Source organism: Physeter macrocephalus, chromosome 14 (genome assembly GCF_002837175.3).
Source record: "Physeter macrocephalus isolate SW-GA chromosome 14, ASM283717v5, whole genome shotgun sequence".
NCBI lineage: Eukaryota > Metazoa > Chordata > Mammalia > Artiodactyla > Physeteridae > Physeter > Physeter macrocephalus.
Genome location: NC_041227.1, coordinates 16,284,069 through 16,299,689, shown reverse-complemented (window position 1 = coordinate 16,299,689; position 15,621 = coordinate 16,284,069). Strand labels below are relative to the sequence as shown.

At 45.3% G+C, this 15,621-nt stretch overlaps 1 protein-coding gene across 2 annotated transcripts in view; it reads right to left on the bottom strand.

Annotated features, from left to right (window-relative positions):
* Window positions 1-15,621, bottom strand: part of PTPRT (protein tyrosine phosphatase receptor type T) — a 1,083,615-nt gene that overhangs the window by 416,936 nt on the left and 651,058 nt on the right. For both annotated transcript variants that reach the window (XM_024128402.2, XM_024128403.2), the window contains exon 8: window positions 1,072-1,368. In XM_024128402.2, coding sequence (XP_023984170.1) covers window positions 1,072-1,368 — 297 coding nt within the window. The remainder of the gene's footprint in view (window positions 1-1,071; window positions 1,369-15,621) is intronic.

Here is a 15,621-nt window from a genome sequence, read left to right as displayed (position 1 = left end):
CACCCCTCGAGGCCAGAAGCAATCTGGCTGGAAGGAAAACTGAAATACGGTCACAGAGAAGTGTTTCTTAGATAAGTCCTAGAATCACAGCAAGTCCTGTCCTACCATAAATAACATAACCATCATGGTGGAGTTACATGCAAAATATAGCAGGGGTCTGAGAAGGAACACCCAAGTTGGCTTGGGGCACTCAGGAAAGCTTCTGGAGGAAGTAGCCCGTGAGCAAAGACTTGAAAGATTATAAATAGAATTTGTCCCACAAATGTGGAGGAGAGGTCATTCTGAGCAGGAGAAACAGAGCAGCATGGGCAAGGAGACAAGGGCGGGAAAAAGAGATGTGTTCTAGAAAGTACACGTGGCTCTCTCTTCCTGGAGTCTTAAGAGGCATGCTGGAAGATAAACTGCAGAAGGCAAACTCATCGGAACCTTGTGGGCGTGGAGCCGGGGGATGAGGAGGGAGAGATGGAGGCACCCAGGCTGACTTCCGGTGTTTATCTTGTCTTAGTAGATGCAGTTCATTGACGTGAGGAACACAGAGAGAGAAGTCCGTATAGAAGAGGAGACAGTTCGTTTCTGGGTACTTTTGAAGACGCCTGTAGGACACGCAGGTGAATATGCGGTTCTGGGTGCATTCAATGTGTGTGCCAAGTTCTTTAAGTCTATTTTCTGATCCTTATTTTTACAGAATCCAGAGCCGTCTGACCCCCAAACTCAACATGCTTCAACAATACTATCAATACACAGCTTCTCTTTCGGGAGGCATCGGTGTGGTTAAACGCTGGCGTAGCAGGTGGTATAAAGTGAGGAGATGGGGATGTAGAAAGGTCAAACTTGAGCGTGTGTCTGCGACAGAGTTGCCATTGTCTAGGCGGACAGCACCCCTTGGAGTTGTGCACTGCACAGCCTGTGTGGTGCTTTATTGAAGAGCTTAGAAAAGGGGCTGATATACCAACAGAGAGATGAAAGACGCAGGAAAAATAAAACCTCCTAACCGCTAGGCATGGCCCCGCCCCCCGCCGAGCAGGTCTGGCATCCCCGTTCCCGAGTGAGCATGCGCACCGCTGCACTCACCATCCTCCTCCGTCTGCACCACCAGCTGCTCGCTCTCCATCCGGCCCTCGGGGTTGGACAGCAGCAGCCGCAGCCGGATGGTCATGAAGGGGCGCAGGCCCCGCAGGGTGTAGTGGGAGGAGGTCTGAATGAGCTCCTCGGCCTCGTACTGCTGCTGGTTGAACACGTACTGGTACTGCACCGTGAGGTTGTAGCTGTGGCAGCGGGTCACCGCGTAGCCGAAGGGCTCCCACTGCAGCGTCAGCTGCCGGGCTCGGATGTCCACGATCTCCACGTTCTGCGGGCCGTGCACCGGGTCTGCAAGACACACACGCAAGACACAGGGCTCTGAGGAGGCTGTCAGAAAGGTGGGGTGGAGGCCCCGCTAAAACAGGGGAGAACAGCTCTTCAAACTCAGCCCAATCACTCAGCCACTGCCTTCCTGATTTCATCACCTAGAGTATAATTTAATTAACATTTTTCTGTAAATCAAACTCCTTCTTCTTTTTTAAATAAGGCATCTAAAAGAAAACATAACTATTTAAAGGGAAAACCTGAATCACTTGCCATAAATAAATGTTTACCATTTAAAACAATGCAAAGTTGTTTTCATCAGGGTACCACCAAAAACCATGTTGGGTACCACTAACAGCACACACAACACTCTGGGGAAATACTAATTGAGAAGGATGCAGGAGTTCTGATCTACCTCTTCACATTTCATCTGGCCACATCCCCTCCCCTTGAGAAACCAGCCCCATTTCTTTAGTTCACCACACCGAGGTGCACAGTCTAGAAATCGGATTGCATCCTCAAACACACGGCATCCTCAACAGGTCACTGTGACCCACTGACAGTGCCTTGGAATTTCCCTTCCTTCCACTGACAACACAACTCATCCTTTCCTAGCCTCTCACAACAGTCCTCAACCCTTCCTTCTTTCCTCTCCACTTTTTTTCCAAACAGGCCCCTCCAGGGGCATCGTTCTAAAAAACAGATCTGATCCAGCAATCCCACTCCTGGGCATATATCCAGACAAACCGTAATTCAAAAAGATACATGCAACCCTACGTTCACAGCAGCACTAGTCACAATAGCCAAGACATGGAAACACCCTAAATGTCCACTGACAGAGGGATGGATAAAGAAGATGTAGTATACATATACAATGAAATATTCCTCAGCCATAAAAAAGAAAGCAATAACGCCATCTGCAGCTACATGGATGGACCCAGAGATTATCACACTAAGCGAAGTAAGTCAGAAAGAGAAAGACAAATACCATATGATATCACTTATATGTGGAATCTAAAATATGACACAAATAAACTTACCTACGAAACAGACTCACAGACATAGAGAACAGACTTGTGGTTGCCAAGGAGGAGGGGTTTCCGGGGAGGGAAGGATTGGGAGTTTGGTATTAGCAGATGCACACTATTATACATAGAAACAACAAGGTCCTACTGTGTAGCACAGGGAACTATATTCAGTATCTTGTAATAAACCATAATGGAAAAGAATATGAAAAGGAATATATATATATAACTGAATCACTTTGTTGTACACCGGAAACTAATACACTGTAAATCAACTATACTTTAATTTTAAAAAATAAAAAAATAAAAACAGATCTGATCATGCCTTCTCACCCTAGCGCTGTCTCCCATTCTATCCCTCCCTACTGATCTTGGTCCCAGACGCCCATATATAACATTGGCTATGTTTATTTTATTATGAATATTCTATTTACACTTTACACAAATTAAATAGATGTTTTTGTGCAAAACAGACAATAAAAACCAAAACTTTTCTTTTTTTAATCCCCATATGTAAAGCTCATTCTATAAGGTTTAGGCACTTGTTACGATAGAAACGTTAACTTCTTTTATGATCGACATTCTCCATAAGTTCTTCTGTCAGACTCTCTTCGCTGGGAGTAGTTAAGCACAGGCTAGAGATTCAATCCGTGTACTTCCCCCCCGGCCCCGCCCACCATGCTACCTCACTAGCTGTGTGACCTTGGGCAAGGGCACTGCATCTCTGAGCCTTCATTTCGTCATCTATAAAGTGGAAATTATTGCGCTAATCTCAGAGGGCCATTAATGTGTATAAAATGAACTGTAAAGAGAGAGAGAAAATTGTCTCTACCTAACAGTGGGCGTTCCTCTTAGAGAGAATGGCCCTTCTTGGAGAAATGCTTTAAGAAGCTTGTTTGGAGTAGACGCTGCAGTCCCAGGGCCTTGGGATCGGCTGTGCTTAGCCTTTAGAGAAAGAGAAAAATGAACTCACTGGCTGCTGGGATTGAATAGGAGAGGATGGGGGTGAACAAGAAGGTGTATTTTTGGGTGGAGCCCAATGGGACTGTTCTCATGTGACTCCTAGTCTTCAACAGGGTCCTCAAAATACCACAAAATGATTGGCTGTGATTTGATTTCCTGGGGCTTCTGAGATCTGCATGCCTCACTTGGGCCAAATAAGACGTCGCATGGGAACAAAGGGACCAGAGGCAAAGGGGTCTTGGAAAATATGTCCATGTGTGTTACTGACACCTTGAGAGATGATTTGGGCTTTCTCAGGCTATGGAATTAAGAGGTTCAAGGACATCTCAGTTCAAGTGCAAAAGACAAGACCTTTGGTGGCCCTGTGGGTTAGATACACATGGGTGAAAGTGTTCTGTAAGTTCGAGAACTTGCGTTCAAGAAAGGGCAAGACAGTGGCCCTTTATTAAGCAGTAACTATGGACCGGGCAGTTGTGTGCTGAAAACAACTGTCCGACACAGGGAACTGAGGCCAACGAAGGGACATGACTTGCCCAGGGCCACACAGCTAAGTCCCCAGCTCTGGACTCCCACAGCACTTTGCACAGCTATCCAGCCCACTCAGCATCCATCACGCTTTCTAGGAACTGCTTGTTCCTTTATACATCAGTCCTCCCAGGCTGCAAGGGACCGTGTGCTGTTTGTCCAGCAACCCCAGCACATGGCACTGAGTCTGCTGATGGGCCAGTTCATGTTGTTTAAACTGAGATGAACAGATGGTGACCTGTTTTTGAGAACTGAGCTTGGACCCCCTTGACTCCACAGTCCCCTGTTCTGTCCCCTCTAGCACATCACCGAGTCTTTAAGGTGAACTTATCTATTTTTCAATTCAAGCAAGAGAACATCCCAAAATCCTACATGATGGAAACTAGTTTTCAAAATGCATGATGGAGGCATTCATGCTTTCACTATAACCCCCCCAAACCTCAGATGCCAAACCCAGCTTCTGCTCTGGTAATTGCCTACAGCAGAGAGAGTCTCAGGTTTACATTCCGCTTGGTACAAACAAGTTAGAAATTGCTGAGAAAGCCTTGTGTGTGCAGTGGAGATTGGTTTGTTGAATTTACATCCCTCGTGTAAATATGTCCAAGCCTAGAGTCTAGGGTTTCTGCCTCCAGATAAGACTCCGTCCATATGACCTTCTTGAGTAACAGCCTACAGGCCACTGAGATGGCATACAGTGGGAAGAGAGTGTGGCTTATCTGGGAAGCCAGAAAATCTTCCTCTGATGGACAGGTTGCTTGGCCTCCGGGCTCACTGTCTCTATGTCCTTAGATGTGGCAATGAGGGCCCTGTCCCGAGCCCTGTGAATTGGTGAGCACGCTCCAGCCATCTGCAGACTCTGCCCTCCTCCTGAAGCAGGAGTCAACGGGCCAATGTCCCCACCTGGTGCCTATGCTCCCCGTTCTGGACTGGGCTCCAGACACCTGACAGCCTAGAATTCCCTGTCCCAGTGGCTCCAAACTCATTTCCAGGACTTGTGTGAGCCTCTTCCCTTGGTTTGGCCATCCAAGGTCACACCATATTCCATGTATATACCGCTAGGCCCAACGGGTGACCAGAGCGTGGCTGTTTGGAGGAGGAGATCTTTGTGGGGAGGGATGGAGTCAGGTGAAAGGAGAAGGAAAGAGGCTGCAGGTCTGTGTGTGCATCTTGTCCCAGACCCATTTGTGTTCTTACATATGTTAGGGACAAGTGTGTATGTGTGTGTGTGATTGACTAACTCGTATCTTCAGAAGCTTCTTTATTCTGCAGCTGCCTCTGGAAGGTAGGGTGGGCCTCCTCACTTCTGATCACTGATCACTCCTCTCCTTTCCATGGTAGATCTTACTGCAGTACCATTTTCAACCTAATACCAGAGCCCAACCTGCAGCATGCACCCTTTCACCTCCAAATCCCCTCCCTCGTTTTCCACTGCTCACTCTTGGAACCCTACATCCCTAAAGCAGAGTGAGTGCTGCATCCTGAATCCTTTTACACCTCCATGCTTCCCTCTGCTTGGGCTGCCACTGGCAAATCCCTATTCAATATATTCAAGGCCGGGTTCCAATGCCACCCTTTCTTTGTAACTTTCTCCAAAAGCCTTTCTTGCCCAAGCAGAATTAATCATTACCTGTTTTCTTTTTCTTTTTTTTTTTTTTTTTTTTTTTTGCAGTACGCGGGCTTCTCACTGTTGTGGCCTCTCCCGTTGCGGAGCACAGGCTCCGGACGCGCAGGCTCAGAGGCCATGGCTCACGGGCCCAGCCGCTCTGCGGCATGTGGGATATCCTCCCGGAACAGGGCACGAACCCGTGTCCCCCGCATCAGCAGGTGGACCCTCAACCACTGCGCCACCAGGGAAGCCCTTTTTTTTTTTTTTCATCTGTTTTCTTTAACACTTCTCCCATAGTCCTTATCAAATTGCAGATTAATGTTTGGATGTTTGGTTCATGCTCACCTCCCCTGCTAAGCTGTGAGCACCTAGATCTCTTCATTTTTATAACTGGACATATAGCTGATTAATAAATGAAGAATGAGTAAATACAGAAAGCAGGGGATAACCGAAGACCAAACCAGAATCAAGGACTTAACATCCTGCAGGGGAAATGCAGTAAGTGCAGGGGTGAATCAGGGTTCTCTCTATACTCCAATTGTTAAGGTAATCATGTGGTTAAGTTAGAATTCCAGCCTCTTGTTTTATATGGACCCAGCCCCCATTCCTGCTGTCAAAGGCAATAGCTGTAGAATCTCCTAATGACCTTAATCAAGGCAGAACATCTTATTTAAAAAAAGGAGCAGCAAAGCAGATTTCCAATTCATGAATTTTCTATGTATTCATCTTTGCACGTGGAGTTGGCTGTAACATACGTACTATTCAAAGTTGAACCTAAATTGAGATAATTTGGGGCATGGGGCTGAAAATGTGGAGGTGGATAGCTTGTATGTAAAATTAATTTTTTATCCATTTGGAGATGCAATTTGAGTTCCTTTCAAATTAAATTGCAATGGAGTCCTAGGCAGCTGGAAACATTATTGCCTACATAATTTGATACTGCAGGAGCAGTTAATACATTGACAGATAGTTCGATGTGACCATTAATTTGCAATTTCTGCATGGAAATGCTACACGAAGGGAAAAAAGGTAGAAGGAACAAAAATAAAATCCATCTTCTTTCAGCATCATCCAAACCTACTCTCTTGCTTCCTTTCTGCCATCTCCTCTAACTTATTACAGATGTTTGGTGACAGGAATTCGTTGAATATTATCACAGACATCCTTATGAAGGTAGGCAAGGACAGGAATCCAGAGGCTTCACTTAGGGATATTGGTACCCTCACCATCCAAGGTCACTGGGTCCTACCTACCCCGACCACTAGAAACAGGTGACTCTGTTGTCACCCCCTTGCAGCGATGTCATAGAGAAGGCATGTCATTCACACGTTCGTTGGCTTACCCAATACTGAAAAAATACTCTTGAGCAGGGAGGCATCATGACATGGTAAAAAAAGAGTGCTGGATCTGTCATCACCTGGACCTACAGCAAGTCACCTGTCCCATCTGCGTGTTTGCCTCATTTTTCTCATGTGTAACACGGGGATGGTACTTCTGCCTTTTGGGACTACGAGGTGAATGAAGGAGATAGTGTCCACCAAGCTCCCAGATGGTACTTGACCCAGCTGTATTCCCTTAAATACAGCTCCCACCTCCAGAAGGGAGGCAAGGCAGGGGAGCCACTGAGATAAAACAGAAGTCCTGCAGGTGACCGTGGACCCCTGGCCTGGTTCTCAGTCCAGCTGACTGCTGGGTTCATGCTTTTTAACCAACTGTAGTTTGGAGTTAGCAAGGTCCCATTAATGCACGTTCAGATATGGCTCTATCTATTCTTTCCTTTCTACAAACATGTCTTGGACCCCTGAGATCGGACAGGCATTAGGGATGCAGGGGAATGAGACAGACATGTTCTAGCCTTCACGAGATTCATGCTCTAGAGGGGGGTGCAGACACGACAATTGTGAAGGATGGAATGATGAAGCCTGAAGGAGCTTTTGCAGGGAAAGTGCTGGGCTTCCAGGCAGCACATGTCGGAAAGACACAGCCTTACGCTGGAAACTCATCTGAGCCAATTTAATCATGACTCGTGCACAACGTTATATTCTTTTTCATAGAAACCAGAAGCCACCAAAGAAATCTGAGGTGAGTGAGGGTTAATGATTCCTCCATAACTGCATTATTAGGTTATAATAAAAGCAAGTCTCTGGCTCAATTCTACTACACAGATGAGCATTTATTACACAAATGTTTATTAGCAAGCAGGCACAAAATAGGTCAGACAATCCATTCCATAAAGCTCAATGAAGCTCAGCAACCTGTCTTAGTCTTTTTAGGTGACCTGGTTCCTATCTTGCATGTAGGCTCATTTAAGGCAGTTATGACAGTATTCTCAGGTAGGAGTTGACAAACTTTTTGTTGTTGTTGTTAAAAGTCTAGATAGTAAATATTTTAAGCTTTGTGGGTCAGACAGTCTCTGTTTCAGCTATCTGTCTCTGCTGTTGTAATGCAAAGGCAGACACAGAAAATGTGTAGACAAATGGGCATGGCTGTGATTCTATGAAAGCTTATTTACAAAAATAGAGATAAACTGGGAGTTTGGGATTGACATGTACACACTGTTATATTTAAAATAAAATGCCCTTCCATTAAAAAAAAAAAAAGATAGCGTAGGCTGTGGGCTGTACCTTGCCTACTCCTGGTCTAGGGGCAAGTCAAGGCTTGTATACCATCCCTAAGGCCAAGAGCTAGAGGCCTCACTGGTTTCTCCTACGTTATGTACATTTGGAAAGCGCTTTCACAATATTTTGGCCAACCCACATATTTTGAATACTTTCAATTTCACCAATTAGAGTCCATTTACAATACTTATGCTAGTTGACAGGCCCCTGATTTCAACCACCACAATCAATTTCTGGCATTGAGTGTACTGATTAGCAAGATGAAGGTTGTGGATCAAGACACGGTATCAGAAACACCTGGGCTATGTAGCGTTTTCTCTGGAGAAGGGGCTTCTCAACTGGAATACCAGGGGACTTCCCCTAACCAGTATGGTCTTGATGGGAAGCCTGGCAGCTCTGGGTTACAGCTTAACCCGTAACTCATCCATAACATTCCACTGGTAAATATTTGAGAGTAAATCACCAATAGTGTAATGTGGAGTCTAGAGGCCAAGAAGGCTGTCCTGAAGGAGGGGGCCTTGGGCAAAGGATGGATGGGATTTAACGAGATAAAGGTACAAGTGTTTGGGGGGACGGAGAATGGAGAGTAGGGGGTGGGAAGGTTAAGCCCCAGGCAAACGAGTCAGCACATTTAAAGTCCAAGATACAAGAATAAAGGAGCAAATGGCCGTCAAGATTCTGCTGCACGAATGGACATGCCACAGGAGCAGGAATCCCCTCCCTCCCACTGTAAATGCACACTCCATGCAGTGACGTGTCAAGCCAGTCTGAGTGTTACACACTACAGTAATGGTCCCTCCCACTATTCCTAAGAAGTAAGTGAGAAGAGCAACTAAAATAGTTGTAACAGAGTGATGCAAGTATCCTTTGCCAAAAGTCAAGCACTGGAGAAATTCATTCTCTTAATGAATATTTTTGAGTTCCTACCACATACCAGGCACTACACTAGATGTAGGAGTGAACCAAACAAAAATCCTCTCTGCCCTTAAGGGGCTTACGTTCTCGTGGGACATGGGAGATTAAATAATATATAAGATAATCAAAAAATTAGAATGTCAGATGGCAGTAAGTGCTCTAGAGAAAAATCAAGCAGGGAAGGGAGAAGAGGGGTTCAGGGAAGGTTGGGTCTAAAATTTCACTTCTTTGATTTCAGGTCCTGCTACCAGCTCCTTGATCTTTCTTGATTTTTCCTCTCTCTTTACACTAAAATCCTTACTCTTTCCCTGGACACGGCTTAGCTTGAAATATTTATTGAGCACCTATGGAATGGTAGGCTAAGTGTTGGGGACAAAGTGTTAACAAGAACAGACATGGTCCCTGTCACCCTGGAGCTTAAAATCTGGTGGGGGACACAGAGTGAAACAATCATAATGACAATCCAACATGTGAGCTGACAAAACTGCATGTTGTCGTTAAGTGTTCCGAAGGAAAGCGATGGGGGTTAGCTGGATAAAAATGGCCATTAGGGCCTCTAGGTATGACAGTCAAGAAGACGCTTCTGCAGAGCTGACATGTTGACTGAATGTTATCACCCTTCCCTCCTCTCTCTAGTCCCTCCTTTCTCCCAGCTTCCATTCATTCTTTGAACCTTAGTTGTTCTGGGAAAGCCTTCTCTCAAACGCTTATCTTTCCCATTGTTGGGTTAGGTGTCCCGCTCCACATCCCCACACTGAACGGATGAGTGAACTTGGTTGGAATGTAACACAGGGTAAAACCAGGGCTGGTGCACCAGCCCTGTTCTGTGGGCACTACCGTTCAGCAGCTTGGGGTATGGATGGGAGCCATGAGTCAGATACGGCCCAGGTTCAAGAGGCAACCTATGCGCTGGGGGCCACGGACCTCAGGCCAAGGGTGAGCATGACAGCTGCCATCCAAGGACCTTGGGATAGTTATTAGGCCATTGTCTCTCGGCTCCAACACCCCTCCTACGCCCTGTTTCATGATGCTGGGGCTGCTATTCCATAAATCACATCTCTGCTCCATCACCTGGCTCTATGCTAGTCTCTGCCAGTAGGGAGCGATAGAGGGAGCCTGCAGGGCTCCAGGAGGAAGAAGAGAGTGCTTCCTGTTCCTGTGGGCATCACTCCAATATCACTTCTTCACCCCCCAGGGAAGTTCATTCTGTCACAGCAGCTGGATCTAGTTTGCAATTTCTCCAGCACTGAAAGAGCAAGCTTCACTGCAGAACCTCAGAGACACCAGCACCAGCCAAAAAGAGCGCCCTCTTCCAATTTTTAAAATGCTTCTAATTCCAGTCTGTTCCCTTGCTCTCCCCAAGCCTAGCAGTACCTGTTCCCACAGTTGCTATATTGGTATAATACTTTCATGTTCTCTTTTTACCTTTGCAGTTTCCCAGCCAATTCTTTATATGTAGCTAACCAGAGGTTTCCAAACTTTCATGGTGACCTTGGTGTTTTGGTAATTTTTTCGCAGAGTTCCTAACCAAAGAAATACCTAATAGTTTCATTTATTCGTTAGTCCAAACAACTTAATAAGTATTTATAGGCTAACCACTTAACAGCAGTTTGAGAAAACAATACACACAAATCAAAAGAAAAAATATGTTAATTCCATTCTTAAATAACCACAGTTGCTTACTAATGGGATATGTGCATCTGTCAAGCCCTACACAACTTCTCAAACTGTGGATTCAGATTAGAAACCGCTGCTCTTGTTGCCTGCGCCATGTTGATTTTTCTGCAATACTTGCTTTTCACCTCAGTAACAACAGGAAGGCTAGCTTGGCAAAGATATGATGTCACTGAAAGGAATGTAGCCCAATCTAATGTTGAAACTGTGGATCACCTCAACTTAGTAGTTTGTACAATGTCTGACAGATGACACTGTTTTTCGTGATCATTTAAAATTAACATTCTAAATGCCCTCACGCGGTGCCGTGGTGAGTTCATTGCAGTGGCCTGGGCTGCCTCAGCACAGTTTGAGAACCACGATAGTTAACAACTCATAACAGGCAATTCTCTCTGTTAAAGTAAATGGTGTGACGAATCTCCGAACTCTACCTTGACTGATCTCGAGGCAGGACCCCAACGCCTGAACTTGATCATTTAGCATCTCCCACCTTCCTCTCCCCACGCTCCATTCTGCCTTGGTACCCCCTGCCTACAAATCCGATGTTCTAGCTGGCCGCACTCTGCTTCCCAGCTCTGGCACGGACCTGGCTCTTCCCTCTCTGCCCCATCCAGATGCAGCCACCTGGCGGGTTGCTGAGCGAGAAGCAGGGTGGCCGACCACACCTCCTGCCACATCAACGGCTCAGGTGTTCAAACGCCAGGAAGAATTAAATGGACACCAGTACAAGATTGCAGTCTGGAACGAAAAGCTGCAGAATGTTTAAAAATTACTTTTGTGGCCGAGGAAACTGGGTTGGAAAGAGAGAAGCAATTTCTAAATTACATGGTTTCAGTTTCCAGAGAAAGAATTTCAGGGTGGGCCGGGGGGAGAAGGTGAGCCCATAGCATCTTCTGGGCTTCACTTCAATTTACACTTAATTCATGGCAAGTCCCCTTGTCTGTTAAAAAAAACTAAAAGAAAATAGGAAAAGGGAAAAAAAGCTGGAGAAAGAATAAAACCTGAAACATCTTTGATGGTTCAAAGCCACCTAGCACTGAGCCCAGGTAAGGTATTAGCATTCCGAGCACTGCTTCTCCTTGGGACACACAGTCTGGCTGTGAACAACATGGGCCCTGGAATTAGGAAACAGTCTGTAGTGTAGCTAATCTGCCATTGCTGTGATGCTGGTAGGAAGCCATTTGTAATGTAAATCAAATTATTTCCAGAATATGTCAAACAAACAAACAAAAGTAATTATCTCCTGATTGGACTCTGATAGCCCCTCTCCCAGAACTACTACCTTCCCTTTCAGCTGGAAAGTTCAGCTTTTTATATTCGGATCTGAGGTCTTTCAAAGTGGAGGCTGCCCACAACAGAGAAGCCCCCGCCCCAGGACATTCTTGATCTCCCAAGGAATCACATTTATCTGTAGACACGGCTCAGGACTGCTGGACCTTGGAGAGGCCTGCTGTGTCAGCAGCCCCAGAAATGCCTACCAAGCTTTCTTATGATGTCCAACACTTTATTTTTTTTTTTTTTTGGAAATGTACAAGAGTATCATTACATTGAAGGAAGAATTTCAAACAAAAACCACTGTCAGTGAAAGGTGGCTTATTCTCTGCCGAGTCTCACTTGAGACTCACCCAGGCAACGTGATGAAGCAAAAGTTGTCTATCCCAGTCACCTTGTGGCAAAACACCAAGAAGAGAACCCCAGCAGAAGAGCAGGGGCAGGAGAACAGAAGCTGGAAGACCCATCTACCCCCGATTATCTGCCTCACTCACTTGTGAAGCACCCTCTGGCCTCGGTGAGCACCTCTCAGCAAAGGTGAGGGGCTACAGTGTACACATGGTGTTTCCTGGATGATCTTTCTAATAGAAGGTGGCTCCTAGCCATGACACTGTGAGACACAATCCTAGCACAGGCTCTTACATAAGCCACCAAATGATAATCCTTCACCTCAGAATCCTGGAGAGGTCACCATCCTTCCCTCCGGATTTTCAATGTCAATTTACCCTTCTAAAGCTGCCTCTGCACAAGGTAAGCTTTTTCTTAGCTGTGATCAGTCAAATGCCCTTCCCACACTTCATCTCCTCTCCACCTGTAAATACTCCTCCTCAGGTGCCTGACATTTACACACTTTCTCTCTCCTGTCCATTAAAACTTATTTACGAGCTGCATGACCTTGAATGGATCTTTTTACCCTTTCTGAACCTGTTTTACAATATCTAAAGTGAAGCTAATGATCCGTATCTCCTAGGATTCTTGTGCAATTAAAATGAAATTATATGTGCTCATATACTAGTGGGATGTTGCTGTGTAACAAACAGCCCCCAAAGTCACTGGTTTATAACCACAGACATTTGTCCTTGAGCTCTTGTCTGATCTAGGCTGGGCTCAGGCCTGCTCCATGTGTGTTTATTCCAGGGCCCAGGCTGAAAGGGCAGCAGTTACTCGGGGCATGTTCTTTCTACAGCAGATGCACCAGAGCCAAGCCAACCCATGCAAGAGTTCGTAAGGCCTCCTTCATGTCATGTCCAGTACTGGACATGTCCACCATATTGGCCAAAGCAAGTGTCTAGGCAAGCCCAACATCAAGGGGGTTGAGCCTCCCACAGTGGGGAAGAGGGGATTCAGGAAGTGAATATTTGCTGAATGATAACCCCAACTATCACAGATCAATATGGGTTCATGTTTTGGTTAACATGACCAGCCAGCACTTCACATAGCACACACTTGGTCCCCTGAGGGGAGGAAAGTCTGACTTTGAGTCTGGTCTCTAGGGAGCCAGAATATTCTGCTGAAAACACAAGGCACATGTGGCTGCCTGCTCTACCTCCATGTGGACTATTCTGTGATGTGTCCCAGGGAGAGAGGGACAGAAGTCTAACAGACACACCTGGAGGATACACCTGGCATTCTGAAGTCCCTTCTTAATCTCAGTACGAACCTTCTGATCCACCAGCCAAAACGGTCAGATAATTCATTCCGGTCCTCACCTCCCAAATACTGGCTCAGACCACATCCCTCCAAATCCCCTGCTATCTTTTGCTCCAAATCAAAACTCCTGTGATAGGCAAAATAATGACCTCCCAAAGATGTCCACATCCTGATACCCAAAACTTGTGAATAGGTTATCTTAGGTGGCAAAAGAAACATTGTGTTTGTGATTAAGGGTCTTGAAATTAAGTTAAGGAAGATTATCCTGAATTATCTGAGTGGGCTCAGTGTACTCACAAGGGTCCTTATAAGAGAGAAGCAGAGGTCAGAAAGAGGAGAGAATGCTGTGCTGCTGGCCTTGAGTATGAAGGCCTTGAAATTAAGTTAAGGAAGATTATCCTGAATTATCTGAGTGGGCTCAGTGTACTCACAAGGGTCCTTATAAGAGAGAAGCAGAGGTCAGAAAGAGGAGAGAATGCTGTGCTGCTGGCCTTGAGTATGAAGGAAGAAGCCACAAGCCAGAGAATACAGGCAGCCTCTAGAAACTGGAAAAGGCAAATAAACAGATTCTCCCTTAGAGCCTACAGAAGCAACACAGCCCTGCAGACCTATTTTAGACTTCTGACCTCCAGAATAATAAATTTGTGTTGTTTTAAGCCACTAAGTCTGTGTTGATTTGTCACAGCAGCAATAGGAAACTAATACAACCTTCAAATATTATTCTGTGATTTCTATATTTTTACACACTCTTCACTCTCATTGCCTTTCCTTCATAGATGCACATTATTATATGTTTCACATATGTTCCTTTGCTTGAATGAGTTCTTAGAAAATGCATGTAATTGTTTAGTATGCATGCATATTAATTATTTATGTCAGAATATGTTATAGCTCCTTCCCTTTTTCATCACTCAGCACTCTGATTTTGACATCCGCCTAGGCTGCCATGTGCCTTCAGTCCATTACTCTCCATATTCCACAGTGTTTCACGGTGTACATCCTCCACAGCTTATCCATCTACTCCCCGCTGATGGACGTGCAGTTTGTTTCCAACTCATCACTACCAGAAACTGTTTAATTTTATGCAATTTTATCATGTGCGTAGCTCCATGTAAATACTGATACCACCTAATTTTAACTGTCTCCTCACAAGGCTCACTCATGCTGACCCTTTACAGACACATTACCCTTTCCTCCCCACCATCTGAAACCCTTAGCAACCACCAATTTGTTCTCTACCTCTATAATTTTATGATTCCAAGAATGGTACATAAATGAAGTCACATAGTAAGTAACATTTTGAAATTTTCTTTCACTTAGCCTAATTCCCTTGACAATCATCCAATCTGTTGCCTCTATTAATAGATGGCTCCTTTTTTACGGCTGAGTAGTATTTCATCGTATGGATGTCCCACTGTTTGTTTAACCAATTTCACCCACTGAAGGACATCTGGGTAGTTTCTGGTTTGTGGTTAAAAAGGTTCTGGTACCAATTCCAGCATGTGGAGGTGGGGGTTTCCCACATAGCACCGAGTAATTGTCCAGACACCAGCTGGGTGCCCTACAATTCAACTCAATTCTGACACCATCTACCCTGAGATAGCATCAGATTCCACAGGTTAAGGGTTCAGTCCTACAAGAATACCCCTCACCCCCCCACACACTTCAGCTGCCCCTTGGAAGTCCAGGTTGTCACCTGTACTTCTGATCAACTGGCTATAAATCAGAAGTTCCCAGGACCCTCTCCTCCAGTTTGATTAATTTGCCAGGGTAGCTCACAGAACTCAGAGAAATATTTTACTTATAGATTACAGGATTATTACAAAAGGATACAACTCAGAAGCAGTCAATGGAACTGATACACAAGACAAGGTCTGGGAAAGGGTACAGAGCTTCCATGCCCTCTCAGCACCCTTTTATTTTTTTATAAAGCACCCTTTATAAAAAAAAAATAAACTGACAAACTATTTTCCAGAGTGACTGAACCAGTTTACTACATTCCCTCAAGTGGTATATCAGCCATCCTATT